Source organism: Periophthalmus magnuspinnatus, chromosome 3 (assembly GCF_009829125.3).
Source record: "Periophthalmus magnuspinnatus isolate fPerMag1 chromosome 3, fPerMag1.2.pri, whole genome shotgun sequence".
Taxonomy (NCBI): Eukaryota; Metazoa; Chordata; class Actinopteri; order Gobiiformes; family Gobiidae; genus Periophthalmus; species Periophthalmus magnuspinnatus.
The window spans coordinates 14,420,095-14,444,869 of NC_047128.1; the positions used below are offsets into that span (position 1 = coordinate 14,420,095).

At 40.4% G+C, this 24,775-nt stretch overlaps 1 protein-coding gene across 2 annotated transcripts in view; it reads left to right on the plus strand.

Annotated features, from left to right (window-relative positions):
- Window positions 1-9,066: 9,066 nt before the first annotated feature.
- The window catches only part of LOC117393818 (C-myc promoter-binding protein-like), a 28,498-nt gene continuing 12,789 nt past the window's right edge, over window positions 9,067-24,775 (plus strand). The window contains exons 1-23 of one of the 2 annotated variants that reach the window (XM_055220987.1): window positions 9,067-9,109; window positions 9,491-9,599; window positions 11,016-11,259; window positions 12,409-12,652; window positions 12,994-13,063; window positions 13,423-13,592; window positions 14,272-14,555; window positions 14,766-14,832; window positions 14,895-14,953; window positions 15,859-16,003; window positions 16,226-16,401; window positions 16,961-17,061; window positions 17,523-17,741; window positions 18,819-18,964; window positions 19,156-19,286; window positions 19,851-19,980; window positions 20,444-20,650; window positions 20,723-20,851; window positions 21,157-21,295; window positions 22,986-23,072; window positions 23,630-23,719; window positions 24,179-24,292; window positions 24,490-24,554. In XM_055220987.1, coding sequence (XP_055076962.1) covers window positions 9,563-9,599; window positions 11,016-11,259; window positions 12,409-12,652; window positions 12,994-13,063; window positions 13,423-13,592; window positions 14,272-14,555; window positions 14,766-14,832; window positions 14,895-14,953; window positions 15,859-16,003; window positions 16,226-16,401; window positions 16,961-17,061; window positions 17,523-17,741; window positions 18,819-18,964; window positions 19,156-19,286; window positions 19,851-19,980; window positions 20,444-20,650; window positions 20,723-20,851; window positions 21,157-21,295; window positions 22,986-23,072; window positions 23,630-23,719; window positions 24,179-24,292; window positions 24,490-24,554 — 3,054 coding nt within the window. In that variant the 5' untranslated portion in view covers window positions 9,067-9,109; window positions 9,491-9,562. The remainder of the gene's footprint in view (window positions 9,110-9,490; window positions 9,600-11,015; window positions 11,260-12,408; window positions 12,653-12,993; window positions 13,064-13,422; window positions 13,593-14,271; window positions 14,556-14,765; window positions 14,833-14,894; window positions 14,954-15,858; window positions 16,004-16,225; window positions 16,402-16,960; window positions 17,062-17,522; window positions 17,742-18,818; window positions 18,965-19,155; window positions 19,287-19,850; window positions 19,981-20,443; window positions 20,651-20,722; window positions 20,852-21,156; window positions 21,296-22,985; window positions 23,073-23,629; window positions 23,720-24,178; window positions 24,293-24,489; window positions 24,555-24,775) is intronic. The other variant, XM_055220988.1, reaches the window with a different exon arrangement.

Below are 24,775 nucleotides of genomic sequence, written 5' to 3' on the forward strand. Positions count from 1 at the left end.
TAGAGAGGAGAAGGTCAGATGGAGTAGAGGATGCAGAGAAGAGGGTCAGAGGGAGCAGAGGAAGCAGAGGAGAGGGTTTATGGTTTAGATCAATGCTCTTCCAGGAACAGGTCACATGATCCAGTGGTCCCATGTTGCAGACCACACACACAAAGCCTGGGCGTGTCTTTATGGAGCTCATACAGACAACTTCCATTATCCTCTTACATCTCATAAACTAAAAGCATACCAGCTACAAATTTGAGTCAGAATATCCTGAAAATCCAGCAACTGCAACAATATGGCGAGAGTTGGCAAAAACATATAGGATGATCTTCTACTGGCAGTTTGTTTATAAAAAATTCACAAGAGAGCTGATTTGACTTGTGTCATTTTAAAGATGCACTATGTAGGCAAACTTTTCTGGTGCAGTTTCCTCTACATGCTTGTTAGCATTGAAATATTAATAATGCTGCTTTGCCTGGAATATTACACAGTATGGCATTAAACAAATGTATCTTTTATTTAGATTATTCCCCAAAAACAATAACATCTCCATGTACAAGCAGGTGGTCAACCCTGCACTTAGTAAGTATTTTAAAGCCTAATATCTTCAGCCACTTCAACATTTCTGACGGAGCATCCTCTCTGTGCTTGTCTCTACAAGTCATGTTATTGCTTTGCCTGGAATGTTCCATTCCTATGGAACTAAACTTATCTTACTTACATTGCTTTTTTTTAACAGGATTTTTTCTGATCAAAAACACCTTGTAATGAACTAATACATTTTCCCTGTGAGTGGGGACCGGTCTTATCTATGCCCATGGAGATAGAATTTAATGCAGTACTGTGGGATATTCCAGTTAAAGCCTCCATGGAGACAAGGAGGATGGGGACCTTCCATCAAAAAGTTAGAATGCACCTATAAAATTAAGGTCTTTGGGAATATAGTGTATGTTTTAAACAGAAGTCTAACGATGACAAAATTCCTCTTTCTAATAATAATAAAAAAAAATCATTATAAAATAGGCCTAAGTCATTCCCAGTTGCAGGTGTATTTCAGGTGAAAGTCGCTGGTCCATTTTTGTCTCTCTCGGCGCTCCGTACCTCCCTCAGCAGCTGCTCCAAGATGGCGGCGACGAAGTGGAGCGGTGTCTCGGGCCGTGCACAGCCGCCTCTGGAGCACTGACCGCGGGCAGAGGAGGAGCGCTTTTTGCCGGGGTTACACCCACCTCCAGCAGCTCCACGGGCTCTCACGGACCGTCACCGACCTGTGTGGCCCATCCCGCGGCTGTGACACGCTCAGGACCCCGCGGAAGGAGCTGACGGACCCGGGCGGAGCAGCGCGGTGTGCAGCGAGAGGACGGCGCTCTGTCTGCGGTGAGTGGAGCTTTATGGACCGTTATGTGGGCATGACAGCTCCGGTAAACGAGCTGGAACCGGCACAGCTGTCGGTGCCAACTCGAATCTGTCTGCTATTTTCACTGTTCAGTCTTTTTTCTTTAATACCCGAATTTATTTTAAGCTAACTAGTTACCTCTTTCCACTGTCATAATAAATCACTTAACGGTAGCTAATAGTTAAATATTTTTTTCTTCTCTTCCTTACATTTAGTCTAACGTTAGATCAGTGCTGCAATAAATCTAACCGCTCAAAACAAGATTAATAAATGATGATAATGCGATAATCGGCCGAACAATAAATGCATAACAAATACTCTGATTTAAAGACATCATTTGCTAATTTAATGTTGGCAACAAAGACATTTCATTTCTATTCTATAGTTATGTGTTGATTTATTGTAAAGTCTCATTATTAATTTGAATAAAATGTATTTCATTTTGAGGGCTTGATATTTAGGACAGGCGTTTTGAAACTGGTTGTGTTCTGTAAACAATATTTGAATTAGGACTACAAAAATTATGAAAAAAATTAATAAATAAAAAGAAGCATATGTGTATTTGATAATTATTATTGTTATGTGGACAGACTCTAAAATACACATGAAAAGACCTTTTTATAACAAAGACAGTGGCATTATTAAAATCAAAATGTCAAAAAAGAATAATTTCTCATTTTAAAAATAAATGTGATTTATTTAGAAGCCTTCAGTTGCCATATTTAAATGTTTATTTGGTTGTGATGTATATCCAGGGATGTATATATAATGTAATATCCAAATCTAACAGTACTATCATGATATACAGTACGATATTTATTGTGATATTTTGGAGAGGCTAACACAATTGTAAATATGCTACTTTTACCTTCTCTTTACAAAGCATTTAAGTAAAGGAGCTTGTAATTTGATATATTGTGATGGCCCACAGTATTACTGTGAGACTTTTGACAGTACGATATCACATTTCGGTTATTGTTACATCCCTATTATTTGGTAGATAATGTGTTTAAAATTCTCAATTTAAAATTGCTACTCTGCAGTAACATCACACTGGGGGTGTTTTCATGTATGTCTATGGCGGAAGGTTTATCAGTTATCATGGTGACATAATGCACATATTAGCGTGATAAGTTTTTAGATTGTCTGAAAACTCAATTAAAAACACAAGCTGGATTTAAACAGCACATTTTCAGGAGCCTGTGATTAACATGAGTGTTCATGGTCCTGTTTAAGGGTTTGATTTTTAACAAAAAGTGAGAGTGACCAACTGAAAAAAGTTCTGTAATGATAGCTAGCTTGTGACTGTAATTTTGAGAAGGACTTCAACAGCACAAATCATCTCACCTGTTGTAGTTCCAACTAAGTCAGGTCTTTAGGGTCAGATTGTGTTAAAACAAAGCTCAGATTAAAGTCTAACAAGTGTCTACAGTTAGCATCACACCTCCAGAGACCGTTGATGTCAGTATCAATTTAGAAGCCTTTAATCATAGTATTTTTTATCTTAATTTGGTAGATAATACATTTTACAGTTTACAATCGAAATAATAGTATGCCTAGTCAAAAAAATAACAGTTTACTACTCGTTATCGTTATACCCTAATTCGAATCACAAGTCATCAAGTCAATCATCAAGTCTGAAAAAGGCTGTTATTTTCATGGAGTGTAGAAGAACAGTGTTAGACGTAACTGGAAGTTGAACTGCGTACATGGATTCAGTCATCTTCAGCCAGGGAAATTTGATATATTGATTTATTAATTATCTATTGAATTCCATGCAGAGGCAGCATTACACATAATCTAGTCACTATAATCACTATATCGACTTATTGTTCAATACATGAAAGCTGGAACTATATTTTTTGGGGGTCAATATTTATCGTGTGTTTTTCTTTGCACTAGTGGGATTTTTTTGGTTATTTTTTGGCTATATGATAAGATTTAAGCCATAAAATGTTGAATTAATGACTTCTGTGACTCATTACGGATGTAAACTAAAAACTAAAGTGTTTCATTCTGCTGTCTATGTGCAGTTTAATGCAGCTCATAATTTTTGAACAATATTGTGGATTTAGAATAATTTTTGTGTTTTAAATCTGCTCTGGGTTTTTGTGTCAGTGGCATACAGTTTCAATATTATCGTTTATCGTCTATATTTACTTGTGCGTCAAAATTTGTTATCGTGACAGGCCTAATTACACATTCGTAAGGTGTTTCTACTAGTACTTAACTATAGTCACTAAATAGAACAGAAATGTTTTTAGCTTAAGGATAAGTGAGGTTTTCTGCTGTCTGATTAGGGCAGCAAGATTTATTTCAATTGAATCGTAATCGCAGTTTGAATGGACACAGTTAACAGTTCACAAAGGCTGCCGTTTTTGAAGTATCATAATTTCCTCCACAAATCTCTCTCATTCTGGATAAAAACGTCTAACCCTGTAGTTTAGATCTGTACAAACATGTTCTGAAATGTGTGCATTCGTTTGTTAAAATGTGAACTTTGAATAGAATCCTTTTATTAAGACATAAATTGCAAATCTAATGCAATCACACAATGCTTCTCAGAAAAATCAGAATAAGATATTTATTGAAAACTGTGCAGCCCTAGGTCAGGTTTAGTCCTGGTTTAGACCTGGATTAGACCGAGTTTAGTTCTGGTTTAGACCGAGTTTAGTCCTGGTTTAGACCGAGTTTAGTCCTGGTTTAGACCGAGTTTAGTCCTGGTTTAGACCGAGTTTAGTCCTGGTTTAGACCGAGTTTAGTCCTGGTTTAGACCGAGTTTAGTCCTGGTTTAGACCGAGTTTAGTCCTGGTTTAGACCGAGTTTAGTCCTGGTTTAGACCGAGTTTAGTCCTGGTTTAGACCGAGTTTAGTCCTGGTTTAGTCCTAGTTCAAACCTGGTTTAGTCCTGGTTTAGACCTGGTTTGATCCTGGTTTGGTCCTGGTTTAGTCCTAGTTCAAACCTGGTTTAGTACTGGTTCAGTCCCGATTTAGACCTAGTTTGGTCCCGGTTTAGTCCAGGTTTAGTCCTAGTTTAGTCCTAGTTTAGCCTTGATTTAGTCCGGTTTAGTCCTGGTTTAGTCCTGGTTTAGTCCTGGTTTAGTCTTGGTTTAGTCTTGGTTTAGTCCTGGTTTAGTCCTGATTTAGTCCTGGTTTAGTCCTGTTTAGACCTGGTTTAGTCCTGGTTTAGTCCTGTTTAGTCCTGATTTAGTCCTGGTTTAGTCCTGGTAGAGTCCTGATTTAGTCCTGATTTAGTCCTGATTTAGTCCTGATTTAGTCCTGGTTTAGTCCTAGTTTAGTCCTGGTTTAGACCTGGTTTAGACCTGGTTTAGACCTGGTTTGATCCTGGTTTAGTCCTGGTTTAGTCCTGGTTTAGTCCTAGTTTAGTCCTGATTTAGACCTGGTTTAGTCCTAATTTAGTCCTGGTTTAGACCTGGTTTAGTCCTAGTTTAGTCCTGGTTTAGTCCTGGTTTAGTCCTAGTTTAGTCCTGGTTTAGTCCTGATTTAGACCTGGTTTAGACCTGGTTTAGTCCTGTTTAGTCCTGTTTAGTCCTGATTTAGTCCTGATTTAGTCCTGGTTTAGTCCTGGTAGAGTCCTGATTTAGTCCTGATTTAGTCCTGATTTAGTCCTGATTTAGTCCTGGTTTAGTCCTGGTTTAGTCCTAATTTAGACCTGGTTTAGACCTGGTTTAGACCTGGTTTAGACCTGGTTTAGTCCTGGTTTAGTCTTGGTTTAGTCCTGGTTTAGTCCTGGTTTAGTCCTAGTTTAGTCCTGATTTAGACCTGGTTTAGACCTGGTTTAGTCCTAATTTAGTCCTGGTTTAGACCTGGTTTAGTCCTAGTTTAGTCCTGGTTTAGACCTGGTTTAGTCCTAGTTTAGTCCTGGTTTAGTCCTGATTTAGACCTGGTTTAGTCCTGGTTTAGACCTGGTTTAGTCCTAGTTTAGTCCTGGTTTAGTCCTGATTTAGACCTGGTTTAGTCCTAGTTTGACCCTGTAGTTCTGATGTGACCCTGTAGTTTATTGATAGTTGACAGTGGCTCTGTGGTTTGAGCTCTCATTGATCTCGATCCAAAGGTCAGGGGATTGATTCGTCCTCGGACTAAGTTCTGTGGTCGTGTCCTTGGGCAAGACACTTCACCCACCTTTCCCATTTGTGGTGGGTGTTAAGGCTGAGTGGTATAAAATCGTGATCTCATCTATAACGATACTCCTTCGGTCATAGTGTGTGTAATGTAGCTGTCGGCTCAAACAGACACATACCCACTTCTCCTGTTGGTCAGTGTCTGTACGGCTGAGTGACTGACAGCTGGATTTAACCAGTGACACCGACTTGTGAGAAGCAGATAACTTTATTACTTATAGGTAATAAACAATTAAATGCACATGAATCATGATTGAAATGAAAATTACATATTATCAAAAGGATAGGGTTAGGGTTATGATTAGGGTCACGATTTGATTTTTATCTCCATACGACCCAGGTCTAGTCCAGAGTAGTGTTGTCATAATACTAAAATTTCAAACTCAATTTCGATACTAAGGACAAGACTCGATATTCAATACTGATACTCTCTTTCTTTAGACAATAGAATGTGATTTTCAACATTAAATGGTAGTACTTTCTTTTCTGTGCAATCCTTCAGTCGTACATTTAGTGGTCCAATGATGTATACTAGTCTGTGTCTTATACTTGTTCTGATACAGCTCAAGATCATTTTAAAGCTATTCAGGAAAGGTTCATTTCTGTCCTGTGAATTTGACTTTTTTTAGTATCGATACCTGCTCAAAGTATTCAGTATCGATACTAGTTTTAGTATTGATTAGTGTCTGATTTTTGACAGCCCTATTCCAGAGCTGTTTGAATGAAGGATATAAAAGTGTATAACAGATGCTCTAAAAATACTCTCAGCTGTTCAGAGCCACCTGTGAATCTGCCCCAGACACAAAACTATCAGGTCACACCAGAAACAAAGCCATCTGTGTTAAAGACCTATATTACGCAAAATTGATTCTTGTGAACTTTTAGCCATACCAGAAAGTTGTTACCTCCTCAAAAACATGCCCAGAGTTGTGTTCTGTTTCATTCAAATATGTATGAGTAACCCTTTAGTATTAGTATTAGTATCACTATAGTCTGTCTCCATCTCCAAAGCTCAAAATGTTCTGTTCCACCTTGTGATGTCATGAACGGTACTTCTGAAGTTAACAGCTCCTTTTACCTTTATTTCAGTAGAGTTTGACAATTTCAGGGCTGAGATTCTAGTCATCGCTAGAATCATTTGGATGTGTATGGAGTTTCAAAATGCGGCTGAGCAGAGCAAGGTGGAACAGAGTGACGGAAGAACTCAGCCTAAATATGAAGGGTTTGTGTGTGAATGAAACAAAACACAACTCCAGGTATGTTTTTTTTGTGTGGAAACAACATCATAATATAAATCAGAAAATAGTTTTTATTTCAGTTGTTAACATTTAAGGGCTCATATTAAACTAACTCATAACTTTCCAGAGTAATAATAAGTGACATTTGAAGTGAGTGAATCCTGTCAAAGATAATGAATTCATAAAGTTTTAACATAAAGACTCACCTCAGGAAATATTTTAATTAGTTAATGAATCAAATCGGGTAAAGGTTAATTAACTTACATGAGAAGGTATTATGCAAAATCAACGTTGTTCCTTCATCAAAAACATGCCTGAAGAAGTTTTAGATGTCATCCCTGCATGTTTCAGTATTTTAGCAAGCCCTCCCCGGCCATATTTAAACCCTCCTTATGGTTAACTGTAAGATTCTGTTCAAGGCTCCGCCCGCATAGGCCTGTCACAATAACAAATTTTGAACTTCGATTGTATTGGTGTAGTAAATATTGTAAACAGTGAATATACTGGTATATAAATGAGAATATGGAGACTAATTTAGGCCACTGACAAAATAACCCAAGAGCAGATTTAAACCACAAAACCTATTCTAAATCCACAATATTGTTAAAAAATCATTAGCTGCCATAACTAAACAGCAAAACACTTTAGTACTTTAGTTTCCATCTGTAATGAGTTATAGAAGTTATTAATTCAGACTTTTACAACTCAAATCTTAACATACAGCCAAAAAATAACCCATAATTTCTTAGTATTTCTCAAAATATTGTTCCAACTTTCATGCATTGAACAATAAGTCGATATAGTGATTATCGTGACAATCGCACGTCGCCTATACTCCTGCACTTGTCATAAATCTACAAAAGCATGATACAAAACAATGCACTACAACTTTGTCTCCTCCCTTCCACCTTGTGGAACAGAGGGGGGAGACAGAGGAAAATGTTCCCTCTGGTCTGTGTGGTTTTTGGGTCATGTGCTGCAGGTTTGTTTGTTTTGCAGCTGTCACTGACCCAGCCCGGACCGTCCACCGTCTGGAGCCTCCTTCCTTGGTTTAGTCCTGGCTTAGACGGCTTTAAGTTCTGGTTTACTCCTGGTTTACTCCTGGTTTATCCAGCTTTTTCTGTTCCGATATCAATGTCGATACTTAAGCTTTAAGTATCTGCCGAAAATGAAAATATTATTTGTTCTTTCAAAATGCAAACAGCATATGTTAAAAAAATATCCAAATGTGTTTTGTAACAATTATTTATAATTTAAAATAATTACAGAACAGCTTTTTAAAAATTCAACTTTAATAGTCTTGGTTTAGTCCTGGTTTAGACCTAGTTTAGACCAAATTCAGTCCTGGTTGAATCCTATGGCATTACATTAGACGTGAACACACAAGTCATTTGAGTCATGCCCTGACTAAAAATACCCTGTCTGGGGCCCACAGAGTTACATCACTGCAGGAGCTACCTCTGAGGACTAAACCAGGACTAAAACAAGAACTAAACCAGGACTAAACCAGGACTAAACCAGGACTAAACCAGGACTAAACCAGGACTAAACCAGGACTAAACCAGGACTAAACCAGGACTAAACCAGGGCTAAACCAGGGCTAAACCAGGTCTATTAAAGTAGCATTTTTACAAAACTGTTCCGTAATTACTTTAAATTATAAATAACTGTTACAAAACACATTTCGATATTTTTGTACCATACACTGTTTGTGTTTTAAAGGAAATAAATAATATTTTAATATTGTCTGTTGATATTGGGTATTGACAGATACTTAAAGCTAAAGTATGGACATTGTTATCGGAACAGAAAAAGCCGGATCAGTGCATCCCAAGACTAAACCAGATCTAAACCAAGCGTAATCAGAAATAAACTAGGTCTAAATCAGGTCTAGACCTAGTCACCAAGAGTGATTGGGACTAAACCAGGGACTAAACCAGGGACTAAACCAGGGACTAAACCAGGGACTAAACCAGGGACTAAACCAGAGACTAAACCAGAGACTAAACCAGAGACTAAACCAGAGACTAAACCAGAGACTAAACCAGAGACTAAACCAGAGACTAAACCAGAGACTAAACCAGAGACTAAACCAGAGACTAAACCAGAGACTAAACCAGAGACTAAACCAGAGACTAAACCAGAGACTAAACCAGAGACTAAACCAGAGACGGACCGGGAAATAGCATTGACTAAAGTCAATTCACTTGAGTGTTCTTACACACTGTAAACTGTTTTAATAAAAATAAATCTCTGAAATTGTTTTTGTCCCTCCAGGCTTTCCTTGGACTGACCCTCCCTCAGGACCCCCCTCGCTTCAGGCTGCCCCATTTTAGTCCTGGTTTAGACTAGGTTCAGTCCTGCTTTAAACCGGTTTTTAATCCCAGTTTAGATACGTTTTAGTCCCAGTTTAGACCTGTTTTTAGTCCTGGTTTAGACCTGTTTTTAGTCCTGGTTTAGACCTGTTTATATTCATGGTTTAGACCTGTTTATTGTCATGGTTTAGGCCTGTTTTAATCCTGGTTTAGATCTGTTTATAGTCACGGTTTGGGCCTGTTTTAGTTCTAATTTAGTCCTGTTTTAGTCTAAATAAACATTGCATTTATCAGTAGTGTTATTGCTTAGATGAGTAGATGAGTTAAACTGCACAGGTACAGCTCAGGTACAGGTGTAATTCATATATATATATATATATAAAACTGTAGTATTATTAGTATTGTTTGTTCTGAAAAGTGAAGGGGTCCCAGCCCTGTCAGGACACCAGGCTCCATCAGACCCCAGGACAACCTCCCCCAATGGGCAGAGATGGAGCAGCGCGTGGCCGATTACTTTGTGGTGGCAGGTCAGACACTTTTATTTTATATGTTTTTAAAAGCCAATTAAACAACTGCATTCAAGGCCTGACAGCAGCAGCAAAACGTGTAACTGCCACTGGAGCGCCTCTTTGAGTTTATGCATATTACGTTTATTTGATGATGCTATGGAATTTAGTTTTGTATGTTAATCATAGTCAGAGAGGGATTATAGGAGATGCATGTATCTGCAAAATTGACTTTTCAGAGCTTTTAACCTTGTTATAGTTGGTTCCTTCTTATTCACCATCTTGACATTATATTTAGAGTGATTCTTGCATTTTTCAGTAATCTTTATTCTCCTGTATTCAAGATGTAGTTGCTCTGATCTACCCTCATTTTCACCTCCACTGGTACATGCCCACTGCTCTGTATTTACTTCTCCAATTTACTTTTCTTAATCGGAGATAGACGGATTTGGCAGTGCCGTATAATCATTTTTGTACAAATGAAAAAAAAATCCACTACTTGCTAGCATGATGTGCAGCTATCTATCGAAAGTGTCAACAACTTGCAATGCTTTGTTTTTATGACGTTTACGGTTTCCTTTTGGGAACCACAGTGTTCTTATGCGTACGTCAGAGGGCTTGTTTCTTTTATCAGGTGGTTTTAGATGAATATTGTGATTTAAAATGTGAAAATTATAACATAATGATCCACAGGTGTCATAGATTATAAATAGCTCCAATGGCTGAGTAACTGTCAAACACTGACTCCAGTTGTTGTATTGAAAAGTGCACCTCCAGGGTTAAAGTGTTCATTTATAAACAGATTGGTATATGATGACAGGACTTTAATTCCAGTTTGTTGTGGAATCACAATGCGCACAAACATATTCTTGACAAATGACAAAATATAATACACTAGAAAATATTTTTTCATTCATCATCTATGTTATGATGTTTTTTTCTCATCACAAACAGACCTGGAGTTGTGTTTTGTTTCATTCACACATGTTTAACACTCAAACCCTTGAATATTTAGGTTGAGTTCTCTCAAATAGAAAACACTCTGTTCCACCTTGTGATGTCATACAATAATACAGGAAGTGCTCTGCTGTGTTTTTAAAATCCATACACTTGGACTAGACTGATTTGGAAAATTTCAGGAATTACCAGTCTCTGAACTAAAGGCAAAAGCTAGCTCTTAAGTTAAAAACTACCTTTACATTACGTACCTTACAACATGGGCAGAGCATTTTGAGCTTTGGAGATGTAGACAGACTAATAATTAAGGGTTACTCAAACATGTGTGAATGAAACAAAACACAATTCTTGGTATATTTTTTGAGGAGGTAACAACATTATAATATGGCTCAAAGATCATTTTTTCATAATATAGGACCTTTAATATAAAGCAGGAACCCCTTTCAGATAAGTCTAAAAATTCTGTATCCTGTGTAATAGGCCTGACAGAGCCCTCCTCCCCCCTCGAGGACCCCCTCCCCCGTGCTCCCCCTCCTCCTCCTCCCATCACAGACGTTACTGTGCTGCTGCGCTCTCAGGGAGAGGAGCCTCCACCTGGATACACCTGTGTGGAGACCACGCCCACGGGTCTGAGTGCTGACCTGAACTGTGGAGGTCTCATGGCTCCTCAGGTGTTCCTCTGCTACAGGAGGGGGCGGGACAAACCTCCGCTCACTGACCTGGGGTAAGGACACAGCAACCTGCATATTCTGTTTATCCGGAGTGTATATACTGCACATAAGAGCTCTTAAAAACAGAGGGGAAATAAAGGCATGCTAAAGGACACATATTATACCAATTTGACATTGTGGAGCTTTTAATTATGGTATAATATTGTTCTCTCATTAAAAACATACTTCTATTTGGCTTTAGTCATGCTAGTATGATGAATCTTTGTTTAGTAAGTTACCCCTTCTAAGTCCCATAAAAACACAACATTTTAAAGTTCTCAGTTTTGTGACATAACAAGTCCGCAGATGTCCAGTGCTGTTTTTAAATCCACAAATCAAAGTTTGAGCATTTCTGCCACTAAATGACTCTCATTATAGCTGCGGGCTTCTGTTAGCATGTCTGAAAAAGTTGTTAGCCCTAGTTGTGTCTAATTCAAATTAGAGATCGACCCATATGGTATTTTTTATGGTGAATACTGATTGTTCCAGTAAAACAGATGGCAGATAAGATCTGCTGATATTTCTAGGTTGATTGTAATTACTACAAACTCACTCACAGCCCCCTTTTTTTTTTTTTTTTACCACAAACCTTTAATGCGAAGAGATAACAAAACCTGACTACACAGCTCTCTGAAAGTGTCCAAATAAAACTTTGCGTGCATTCTTCAGGCATCAAGTTGGCCAAAACAAAATATTGACCTGTACTGGAGATTTAAGCCCAACAGTTGATATGCTGAAAAGTGAAAATATCAGCCTGATATTTTGACCGACCAATATATCGTCTGTCTGTATATATCTCTGGACATATCTAGCCCACTAGCCTCAGTGTTCCAAATAGGAAGTGAATATGAGCGCAATTGGGCTCAACGACTCTGGCTCCATTTCACTTGGTGGCCCCTCTTTTTGTAATTGCTGCTCTCAGGCTCGTCGTTCCGACCATAAAATGCTCATCATGACCTTTTAAAATGCTCTGCATGATCCTGGTGTTTTAATGTTGCTGTTTTGTCCATAAATCAAGATATTTATTGCTATAGCTAGCGTTAGCAACAGTTTTGGTTGACAGCATTGCAAATGCTAATTCAAATGTAATTCCCTCCGCTGTCAATAAGTGTGTATTGATTTGAGAGGTTTGCCTCTGTTCTCTTCCCTCTGTCTTCCTGTAGAGTGCTTTATGAGTGGAAGGAGCGTCTGAAACCCGGCTGTGCCCTGGTACAGACCACACCTGGAGGACGAGTAGCCAGCATCAGTGGAAACACACCCCAAAGAATCTACATTTCCTACAGAAGAGCCACCAGAGGTCAGCAGCACAGCCTGGCTCTAACTGACATCTGTGTCATCCAGCCCAGCAAAGGAGAGACAACCCCACACACCTACTGCAAAGTGGACCGCAACCTCAATTCCACCATGGTACAGGACCGAACCAAGACCGAACCAAGACCGAACCAAGACCGAACCAAGACCGAACCAAGACCGAACCAAGACCGAACCAAGACCGAACCAAGACCGAACCAAGACCGAACCAAGACCGAACCAAGACCGAACCAAGACCGAACCAAGACCGAACCACACATGTACTGCCAAGTGGACCGCAACCTCAGCTCCATCTTCACAGGACCAGACCAGGACTAAACCAGGACTGGACCATGATTGGACCAGGACTGGACCATGATTGGACCAGGACTGGACTTGGACTGGACCAGGACTAATCCAGCCTGAAATAGATCTAATATTTTCTCTTGTTGTTTCAGTGGGGCACTCCAGTTTATCTATGCTATAAGAAATCTGTGGCCAAAACCAACACTCTGGCTTACAAAGCAGGTGAGTCCATCTCTGCTCCTACACTCAGTCCCTCATTGGACTTGGCAAGATGACATGGTGGCTGTGGTTAGCACTCCTGCTTCATAACAAAAAGGTTCCAGGTTCAATCCCTGGGTCAGCTAAGCATTTTTGCGTAAAATTGGCATGTTCTCCCTGTGTCTAGGTAGGTTTCCTCCACTTTCTCGTTATCCTGAGCAGGACCACTCCTCCTTCCCCCTCCCTGAGTCAGTCTCTCTCTGACCCCTCTCTCTCTCACCCCTCTCTCTGTTTCAGGTCTGTTCTCTCATTACCCTGATCAGGATCACTCCTCTTTCTCTCTCTCTGAGTCAGTCTCTCTCTGACCCCTCTCTCTGTTTCAGGTCTGTTCTCTCGTTACCCTGAGCAGGATCACTCCTCTTTCCCTCTCCCTGAGTCGGTCCCTCTCTTCTGTTTGCCGATGGGAGCGTGTCTGGAGGTGTGGCCTCGTGACACTCACCCCTCCCTCCCTGTGTTCTCCACCTTTGTCCTGACGGCTGCCTCCGGGGAAAAGGTAGTCTCTCAAATAATAATATATAATACAAGCTTTCATATCTGTGTAATGCGTATGTCGTCCAAGAACACTCCATTACACAAGACAATTCTATTTTGTCATGTGTTACAGTAAATAATAATAATTCTTTGCATTTGTTGTCAAATTCCAAAAAACGTCCAATTTTGGGACTGTTCAATCAGAGCTTCTTAAATGTATCACATGCCTCTCAAATGCAGACGACATCTACACTGAATATTCTCATATCAGAGCAAAATTTGTAACTTCTTTTACAGTTTGGTGCTTTGATTGTTGATTCTACAGAAATCCGCACTGTTTCTTAGTCCAATGTGTTGTTTTTTTCCCGTTTTTACTTGGAAGCCACTATGTTTATTTTGACATGAACGGAGCATGTGTCTCTCTGATTGGTTAATCTGCCTGTCAGTCACACCTAACTCAAATTGAGGAGACATGATGCGGTTCCAGGCCCACTTATCTTTGTAAAGTTTTGTCAGAATGTGTGGTTCTGGCTGGACAGGTAAACATTCATTAAGGCTGAATGAATAATACAAGGACTTGAACCGGGACTTGAACCGGGACTTGAACCGGGACTTGAACCGGGACTGGAACCGGGACTGGAACCGGGACTGGAACCGGGACTTCTCGTTTAGCTTGTGTGTGTTGTGTGTGTTTTGTTCAGGTTTATGGAGCAGCAATCCAGTTCTATGAGCTGTTCCCTTTGGAGTGTTTGAATGAGCAGCAGCGTCTCAAACTGGGCCTCGGCTCAAAGACCTCCAGTACCCTGAAGTGTCCTGATGAGGGCACTAAGGAGGGCGCTAACGAGGACCAATCACAGGGTGTCGTCCACACCACCAAAAGCATCTGTCTGCTCTCCCATTGGCCATTCTTCGACGCATTCAGAAAGTTCCTCACGTTTCTATACCGATACTCTATCTCTGGTCCCCATGCACTGCCCATTGAGAAGTGAGGACTGGACCAAGACTGGACCAAGACTGGACCAAGACTGGACCAAGACTGGACCAAGACTGGACCAAGACTGGACCAAGACTGGACCAAGACTGGACCAAGACTGGACTGGGACAAAACCTTTAACTGAACCTGGAACTGAACTGGGACTAGACCAACTCCAAAATCTTTACAGTATACTCAATGAATAACCCTTTTGTTTTCCAGACACATTTCTCATTTCATGCACAAAGTCCCATTCCCTTCTCCTCAGAGGCCCCGGATCCTGGTGCAGGTGAGAGTCACGTCCTGATTAAACATATTTATTCTGAGTAAACTGAACTCATCTCTCCACAGCTATCTCCTCACGACAGTCTGATCCTGAGCCAGCCTGTGTCCTCACCCCTCCCTCTCAGGTACAGCACTTTTCACATTTTAATTTCATAAGAGTCATTTGACTAGATCTGTTATACATTTAGACAACCAAGTATTTTTATTCTGATTAAAATCATTATTCTGCACTACTTCATGGCGCTTCATGGAACATGTGTAACATGTTATGTTAAGACATATTTTACTGTGTCTGCTATATAGTTATAATCTATGATACCTGTGGATCATTATGTTATAATTTTGACATTTTAATTTGCAATATTGATCTAAAACAACTTAATGAAAGAAATAAGTTCGCTGACTTTAATGTTAGAAAACTGTGGTGCCCAGTGGAAGCTTACATTGCCGTAAACATCATCAGAATAAAGCGCCACATGCTGTCAGAGAGATGCATTGTCCATTTGTCTCAAAAACAAACATGGCTGCTTACACTCAAAGTCAACTACAACCCTATTGCTAACCCTAGTGTGATTGGGAGGGTGCATAGTATGTGTGGAAAAATCTTTCCATTCAAATGTATCGATACTGCAGTAACATCATGCTGAGGGTGTTCTACATGTATCTCTATGGCAGAATGTTTATCAGTTGCCATGGTGACATAAACTTTTTGGCAGTGGTGGCTACTGTGTGTATTAAGATAGTCTGAAAACTCTAGAAAAAAATACAAAATGGATTTAAACAACTAATTTCAGTCAGTTTTCTTGTCAGATTGTGGTAAAACAAAACTCAAATTAAAGTGTAACTTGAGTAATAGAGCTTCAGAGAGACCAGAGTCTCCAGTTTGCATCTGATGTCATCAATATTCCCTTGGGGTGTGATGTTAAGTATCGATTGTTCAAAGATAGCCATTATTTCATCTTCTAAAAGAAAAAGTTTAAAGACCAATAACAATAACCAATATCAAACTTAAATGGTATGTTCTCCTCAGTGGTGGCAGTGTTTCTGCTCTGCTCCTGAACCTGGCTCCAGAAAACGCAGTGACTCTTCTGGTTTTGGCTCTGACCGAACACAAGATCCTCATCCACTCCCTCAGACCCTCTGTCCTCACCAGCGTCACTGAGGCCCTGGGCTCTGTGAGTATAGACCAGAACTGGACCAGGACTGAGCCGAGATTAGACCGGGATTGGACTGGGACTGGACCTGGAAAAACCAGGACACCATTCATTGAATATTAAATACAGTTTAGTAGCAAAACAATTGATTTAGTGTTTAGTTCCACTTTAAGATCATGTTATAGATCCATGGAGCACACACAGAACATGTGTTTCTCATAATAACCTGTAAATGTGTTTCAGTTGCTCTTCCCGTTCCACTGGGCGTGTCCTTATGTGCCTCTGTGTCCTCTGGCTCTGGCCGATGTCTTGAGCGCCCCATGTCCTTTCATCGTGGGAGTGGATTCGCGTTACTTCGACCTGCACAGGCCCCCTCCAGATGTGAGCTGTGTGGATCTGGACACCAGTGCCATCTACCAGTGAGAAAACAAACAGCAACACACAAAGACTAAAGAATGTCTGAACCGGGACTGAACCGGGACTGAACCGGGACTGAACCGGGACTGAACTGGGACTGAACTGGGACTGAACTGGGACTGAACTGGGACTGAAGCAGAATTATAACAGGACTGTCGCAGGACTGTCGCAGGACTGTCGCAGGACTGTCGCAGGACTGTCGCAGGACTGTCGCAGGACTGTCGCAGGACTGTCGCAGGACTGATAGGACAAATAAGAATAAAAAATAAATAACAGCACCTTTTATTTAGATGAATGGAGGTTTAAACTGTAAGAAAAATATCTTTCTTGTGGATTTTCAATGGTTCTCTATTTTGATGACATAGGTAGAGGGATACTGTTTTACAACATGCCGTTACTTCCTGTATTTTTATGATTTTCTTCTCAACTTTTCTTACACTTAACTGTAAAACTATGATAAATATTTAGCATAGGACCACCAAGCTAAGTCAGAATTAGAAATATATATTATACATAAACCATATTGCATATGCACTTTAATGTCTCTACATGTGTCCACAGCTGTGAAGAGAAGAAGGCAATTTCATGGAAGATTCTCCCAAAGAAAGCCTGTAAAAACCTGCTCAACTCGCTCCGATCTCTGCACCAACAGCTCCTGGACGGTCTGTGTCTACTGCTAATATGTCACATTTACACAGATCTGGATTAGGCCTGGCTTTATGCAGTAGAAGTTGTAGTTAGTACGTGGTAGTAGTTCTGGTGGTAGTAGTAGCTGTTGTAGTTGTAGTTAAGGTCAAGTTTATTTATATTGTACATTCATAAACATATACAAGCATATTACAATGTGAATAAACAAAAAGATAAAAAAAAAGTTTGGCTCAGCTTGAATTAAAAGCCAGTACAAAAATGAATCTTGGGTTGCACTCACACTAGGCCTTTTGAACCGTGTCGTGCTCAAGCATGATTGTTCTATATTCCCATGGTCCACGCAGGCTCCATAGTGGTCCATGGGTGTATACTAGTCTATGTGGTCTTATACTTGTTCTAATACAACTCAAGATAATTCTAAAGCTACTCAGGAAAGATTTGTTTCTCTCCCGTGACTTTGTAGTATCTGCTGCAGGCCACCCTCTGCCCGGCGACGGCCTCTTGGAGCTGGCCCTCTCAGATTCATGGGAGCTGAGCAGTGGACGGAGCCGGGCCTCTCTGGAGCTGGACATACAGGAGGCCTTTCTCTCTTTCATGGCGGCCATTTTGAAAGGATACCGCTCGTTCCTGCGTCCCATCACCCAAGCGCCGTCTGAGAAAGCCACAGACGCTAGCTCACTGTTCGACCTGCACGGTACCACTCTCCTATTGCAAATAAGCACACCAACTCACAACAGAACAGTAGTTCTGATCAATTCACTAAATGGACCCATTTTGTTTTTGTCTCTAAAGTCTTTGAATAACTTACAGGATAAGACAATAGCTCTCACCCCACAGACAGGTTTTTAATTTATTTATATTCTCTAAATAAATTAGTCTGAAGTCTGAAGTCAAGTCAAGAATTTTAGGAAAAGAATAAATACATAAAAGTGGACATTGTATTAAAGCTACCAACTGTAAGTTGTAGATTTTTTTTTATTTTTTTTTACCAGTAGATGATATGTGAAACCTGTCACCTGCACCCTCCCCCCTCGGCTGTTTTTTGTTGAGGGGGAGGGGCTCCTCCCTCTTCCCTTTACCTGACCCCTCTCCCTCCTCTATGTAAGAATGCAACGGGGTGGGTCGGCCAGTCTAATTACAGATGGCAAATTTAAAGAACTATAGCCTTTGTGCTTTTGATAATTTTGTGAAAATTGTGACCATTGAAATAGTGATTGGGTTATGAGGATTTTATATATCAAGTTTAGAAGTAATCAGTCTATTACAGAGAACAACATTTCCATTCATTGTGTTCTACATGTATGTGTATGGTGGAATGTTCATCAGTTACCATGGTAGCATAATGCACACACTAGCAAACACAGCCAAAAACGCTTTTAGACTAAAAAAATCTGAAAAATCAAGAAAAAATACAAAATGGATGTAAATAACACATTTTCAGGAACCCATGATTAATTCAAGCGTTCACGGGGTTTGATTTTGAACAAAAAGGTGAGAGTGATGCTAATGCTAGCTAGCTTCTGACTGTAATTAAGAGGGACTTGTTAACAGCACAAATCACCTCACCTATTGTACTTTTAACTAAGTCAGTTCTTTCTGGTCAAACTGTGTTAAAATATAACGCAGATTGAAGTCTAACAAGCCTCAGATAGAGCAGTGCCTCTATTTAGCGTCACACCCCAGGGAATGTTGATGACATCAGCTGCAAAGTATCAATAATTTCTCATATTTGTTATGTTTATGTTTCCTTATACATTTATTTTTTGTCCAGGTTTCCTCCGGAGTCGTGAGAGATCCCATCAGAAGTTCTTCTCTCTGCTCACACGCACTCAGATGTTCAGCCGCTTCATCGAGGAGTGCTCCTTTGTTAGTGACAAAGATGCAGGACTCGCTTTCTTCGATGACTGCGTGGAGAAGGTACAAGGGAAGCCTGGGTTTAATCCTGCTTTAGTCCTGGTTCAGACTGGGTTCAGTCTGGGATCAGTCCTGGTTCAGTCTGGGATCAGTCCTGGTTCAGTCCTGGTTCAGTCCTGGTTCAGTCCTGGTTCAGTCCTGGTTCAGTCCTGGTTCAGTCCTGGTTCAGTCCTGTTGTCTGTTGTCTGTTGCAGATGGAGGGTGCAGAGGATTGTCGTTTGATTGAAGAGGAGGTACAGAGCAGTGAGCACACAGTCTTCATCTACCCCCCTGAGCTGAGCCCTGGTCTAGGCACAAATGAGGAGGAGCCCCCCCTGCCCTACAGGTACTAGAACTGGTAACTGGACGAGAAGACACCAACAGCTTTTGAAGCAGTAGACTTAGTGGGAATAGTGGCTCAGTGGTAGAGCATTCACTCATGAACCTAAATCCACCAAATCCACCTCTAATGTGTTTGTGTCGTGCGTGACTGGTAAAGGTCGGTTACAGTCAGAGATTGGCAACCACTTCTACGTCAGTCTACTCCTGATTTCTGCCTGTATTTTTATACAGAGCGATAGCAGGCTGGTCACCGCTCCCTCTGTTGCATTTCCAGCCAAAACTAAATACACCTGTGCAATCAGATTTGTTTATTTCAATGATGCATGTGAAATGAAAGAGCTCATTGGTCAACCATCATTTTGAATAAATGACATGCCTACTCAGTTTTCCTAGGATCCAGGAAAGGATATAGCTATAGAACCCAAAAAAAATTTTAAAAAGTGACTAAGAAATTAATTAATTCTCTTACTGTTTAGAGTCTAAACAGTAACATGACTTTGAGCGTTTGGGCAAATACATTATCATTATTTCTATGTGTTGTGCATAAATTGTTGTTTACGTTCCTCAGATATGACGGCTTCCCTGTGCTGACCCCAGAGCTCTTTGATTCTGTGGATGGCTCCACCTGTCGCTCTCGGCCAATCACACGCCAGAGCTGTCCCTCAAGCCCTGCCTCTCTGTTCAGGCGCACCAAACAGGTAAAGTCCTCTAGTTTATATAAAGCCTGTTCATGCCAGGATCGGACCCGGTTTAGACCTGTTTTATTCCTGGTCTGCTCCTGATTTGTAGATTAGCCTTGGTTTGGCTCTGGTTTAGATCTAGTATAATCCTGGTGTATTTCTAATGTACAGTAGTCACAACTCTTGTCTTTAGTCCTTATTTCCTTCTGGTTTAGACTTTCTTCTAAACCTGTTTCAGTCCTTGTTAAAACGTGGTTAAAACTTGTTTCTAGTGTCACACCTGGTTTAATCATGGTCATGTCTTGGGTCTAATCTTAGTTTATTCCCCTGGTTTAGTCCTGATTTGGACATGATCTTCGGTCCTGATTTAAGGGCTTAGTTCATTCCTGGTTCCGTCCTGTTTTAGCCACATTCTAGCCCTGGTTCAGTTATGTTAAGTTCTGTACTTTTCTTCCTGACCCACCGTTGTGTAATGTTGCAGGAGCTGAAGTCATGTCAGAGACTGGCCCAGCAGGACTCTGTGGTCCCTGAGCTCTGGTCCAAATGCCTGGTGCGTCTGTGTTACGGTCTGTGGTTCACCTGTTTACCTGCATACACCAAAACCTGCCACTCCAAAGTCCGGGCACTTCGAACGGCCTATGACCTGCTCCGAACCATGACCAACAAGAACCTGCAGCCCCCTGACGAGGTAAGATTTAAGCTCCCGCTTTAAGGTCCCCGTTTAAGGTCCTGGTTCAGACCTGGTTTTACTTGGTTCCAGGTCTGTTATCGGGTCCTGATGCAGCTCTGTGGTCAGTATGGTCAGCCTGTGCTCGCAGTCAGAGTACTGTTTGAGATGAAGAAAGCCGGAGTCCTGCCCAACGCCATTACCTACGGATACTACAACAAGGTATTTTTACTATTCTCATGCTGCAAATACTGCCTGCTGCCTACAGGTATTTTACAGCAATATCATAGCAGTAGTCGTACTAGTATTTGTTAATAGCAGTATATGTCTCCCTTTGTTGTAAGATGTAAATACTGCCAATTTTTTCTCTGCTTGAATCAGTGCGTTTTATTCACATTGGGAATGTACATGCAGGAAGTATAATCCAAGCATAGATCTCCCTGTACTGTAGGACGTAAAGAGTAGTAGTTGCCTTAATACCAGTAGTACTAGTAGTATTTATTATCTTTTATACTCCTGTGCTGTAGGCGGTGTTGGAGAGCACGTGGCCCTCCTCATCTCGGGGCGGATACTTCCTGTGGATGAAGCTCCGGAACGTTCTTCTTGGAGTGGCTCAGTTTAAACGCGCTGTGAGGGATCGCACCCGCAACCCCAGCCCCACCTCAGGTAAGACACAAACTGCAACTACTGCAACTAGTACGACAACTACTACTGCAACTAGTATGACAACTACTACTACTACAACTATTACAGCAACTACAACTAGTTCGACAGCTGCGACAGCTATGACAGCTACAACTACAATGACAACTACGAAAGATGCAACTGCTACAGCTACTATGAGAGCTGCAACTACTACAACAGCTACATCTTTTACGACTACTATAACAACTACTACAACTACTATGACAGCTACTTCTACTACAACTACTACTGCTGATTTTTCACTTACACTCTTATTACTCTTACTGATAATAAGAATTTTTGAATTTGCAACTACAAACACTTTATTTAGCCTTTCCCTTCTCGTTTACCCTGTCGAAGTTGGATTTAAAATGATTCATGCATGTTTTGAGGTGTTTTAGATGAATATTGCAATTTAAAATCCCCAAATTATTACACAATGATCCATGAGTATTATACATTATATCTGTAATGCAGAAAAATTATTTGTTTTCTTTAAGTTTACCAAACTTTTATACATTTTTTTTATGTTGGTGCAGATCTCATAGTGCTTTTTTTGTACTATATATACTATACTACTATTTATACTTTGCAGCTGATGTCATCATCATTCACTGGGGTTGTGAAGCTAATTGAACGCACTACTCTGTTAGAAGCTCTGTTACACAAGTTAGATTTTAATCTGAGCTTTGTTTGAACATAATCTGACCATAAAGAGCTGACTTAGTTTTGAACATGTGAGATGATTTTGCTGTTAAATAAGTCACTCGAATTGGCTAGCATTAGCCAACAGTTTTTCAGTTAGTCACACTCACCTTTTTGTACCAGTACAACTCACCAGTATTTGCTACTGTGAGCATTTTGTCACCATGGTAACTGCTGAACATTCTGCCATAGTGATACATATAGAACACCCCCAATGCGATGTCACTGCAAAGTATGAATACATACTATACTAATATTGGTGGTTTAGTGTACAGTGGTCCCTCGCTATATTGCAGTTCACCATTTGCAGTCTCGCGGATTTTTTTTTGTTGTGCAATTTTGCATGCTTTTTTTTTTTTTTTTTTTTTTTACAGTGTATGAAGCCTTGTATGAGCATTGTGTTCTGCGTCCTGATTGGCTAAGGGACGTAGACCATCCTCAATCAGTGTCTCCTGTGTTAGGCCAAATTTACAAAAATGTTCGATCTCCAACAGTGTGACTCTGAAGTGCTGTATATTTGCAAGTTTTCTCCCAGACAAAACCCACAATATCGATAAAACGTTCTGCACCGAAAAATTTCAGAAACAGTTTGGACTTAAGTGTTTCTGTGCACAGAGAGGGCACCTCTGCTGATACCGCTGGAGCAGAGGCACATGAACAACACATTTAAAGCGATCATCGAGGAAGGGGGATATAATCTACGATGGTTTGAACTGAGAGTGTTTAAACAAGAGATAAATGTGAGAAAACGTTAATGCCTGAGGAAAGTGTATAAAGTGTGTGGTGAAGAGTTTTACAACCTTAAAACATATATAATATAATATTCTATAATATATAATAATTGTAAAAAAATAAAGCTGACCACTTGACGGATTTTGCCTGTTGTGGGTTATTTTTAGAATGCAACGCCCATGATAAATAAGAGATCACTGTAGTATAATTATAATCTTTAGTTCTGTGTTTTCAGATGGCAGCAGCGACACAGAGAGCCACAGTAGTTTGGACAGTTCACCCGAGACCAGAGACGACCCTGGAGACGACAAGTCCAGCACAGGTACCAGACAAGGACCAAATCGGGTCTAGACCAAATCCAGACCTAAAGCGCAAAGGTTAAACTACATGAGAGGTGTGGAGAAGATGAGTTTGTAGCAGAGAATGGACAGATTCACCTCAAGAAACCATCGTCTTATCTCAAACCATCAACTGTCTCCTCTGTGTTTAACTCACATCCTGTCCTCCTTCCTTTCTCCACTCCTCCCTCATCTCCCCCTCCCCTCTTTGTCTCGTTGTCTTCTTCACTTTCGTCATCCCCCTGTCTCATCTCTCCTTACCTCATCTCTCCTCACCTCATTTCCTTCTCCTTGTCTCCTCCTTGTCTCCTCTCCCCTTTCTCATCAGTGCCTCTGGATTTCACCTGTTCCTCTGAGCACCATTTTCATACAGGTAAATCTCTCCATCTCTGTCTTATTGTGCTGATTAACTTGACAAAAACTCCAGATATGTTTTTCTTGAGACAAAACATAATACCATGGTTTAATGACAAAAAAGGCAACATTTGCTTATTATATAGCTGTTTAATAATGGTTTAATAAGGTATTTCTGTGTTTTCAGGAGACCAATCAGACCTTGGCTACAACTCTCTGTCCAAGGAAGAGGTTCGAAGAGGAGCAGACTGCAGCTCACGTCGGTTCAATTTACATTGTAGGCAAAGTCTGGATTTAGTCTGGGTTTAGTCAGAGTTTAGCATGGGTTTAGCCCTGAGTAATTTCTGGTTTTAATCTAGGTATATTCCTGGTTTAGTCCAAATTTTGTCTTTAAACCAAAACTACACCAGGACAAAAAAGGACTGAACTAGTTTTAGTATAGTCCTGGTTTAATCCTGGTTTAATCCTGGTTTTGCTCCAGTTTAGTCCTGGATTAGTATTGTGTAGTCATGGTTCAGATCATAAATAGGGCTGTGCTTAGATCTTCTTTCTCACAGGTCAGCGGTAAATCCTCTGTTAGTAAAAACATGTGGTTTGAGGCAAAATGTTGACTGTTTTGGGGTAAATGGCAATCATTGAAAAATTAAACATGAATCTGATTATTATTTTTGTCATCATATTCCCAAGATCTATGTGTAAATTTATTAACTGTATTTGACAATGTATTTGTTTTCAGTGTCAGAGTCGGAGAGTCAGGAGAGGATCCACCCAGGAGCATTTATAAAGAGAGGAATTGTCCGCAACAGCGCCTCCTTTCTGCAGCCTACAACTACTACCTCCATGAGTGCAGGTAATGCTTCACATGTACATCTGTGTGTGTGGACAGAGATGCTTCACCTGTAGGTGTGTGTGTGTGTGTGTGTTTGTGGACAGGGACACTTCACCTGTGTGTGTGGGTGTTCGTGTGTGTGTGTGTGGACAGAGACGCTTCACCTGTACATGCGTCTGTGGACAGGGACGCTTCACCTATACATGTGTGTGTTTCAGATCACATGGCTGGGCTCTGTTTCAGCACGTCTTTGGATGATTTCTGTGAAGTGGAGCAGGAACAGGTTGGTACATGAAAACATGACTTGTATTTACTGTATATATTTGAGTATTTCTGAGCTGTTTTTAGTTTTTTTTACTCATGAGTTCTGGATTATTTTACCTTAAATCATTGAGCAGTTTTCAATAATTTTGCTCTTTCAGTTAATTTTGACTGCTGCTGAAGATTCAAAATTGCATTGAATCCAATTACTTAAAGAGTTATGCAAAATCATTTTAACTTTCT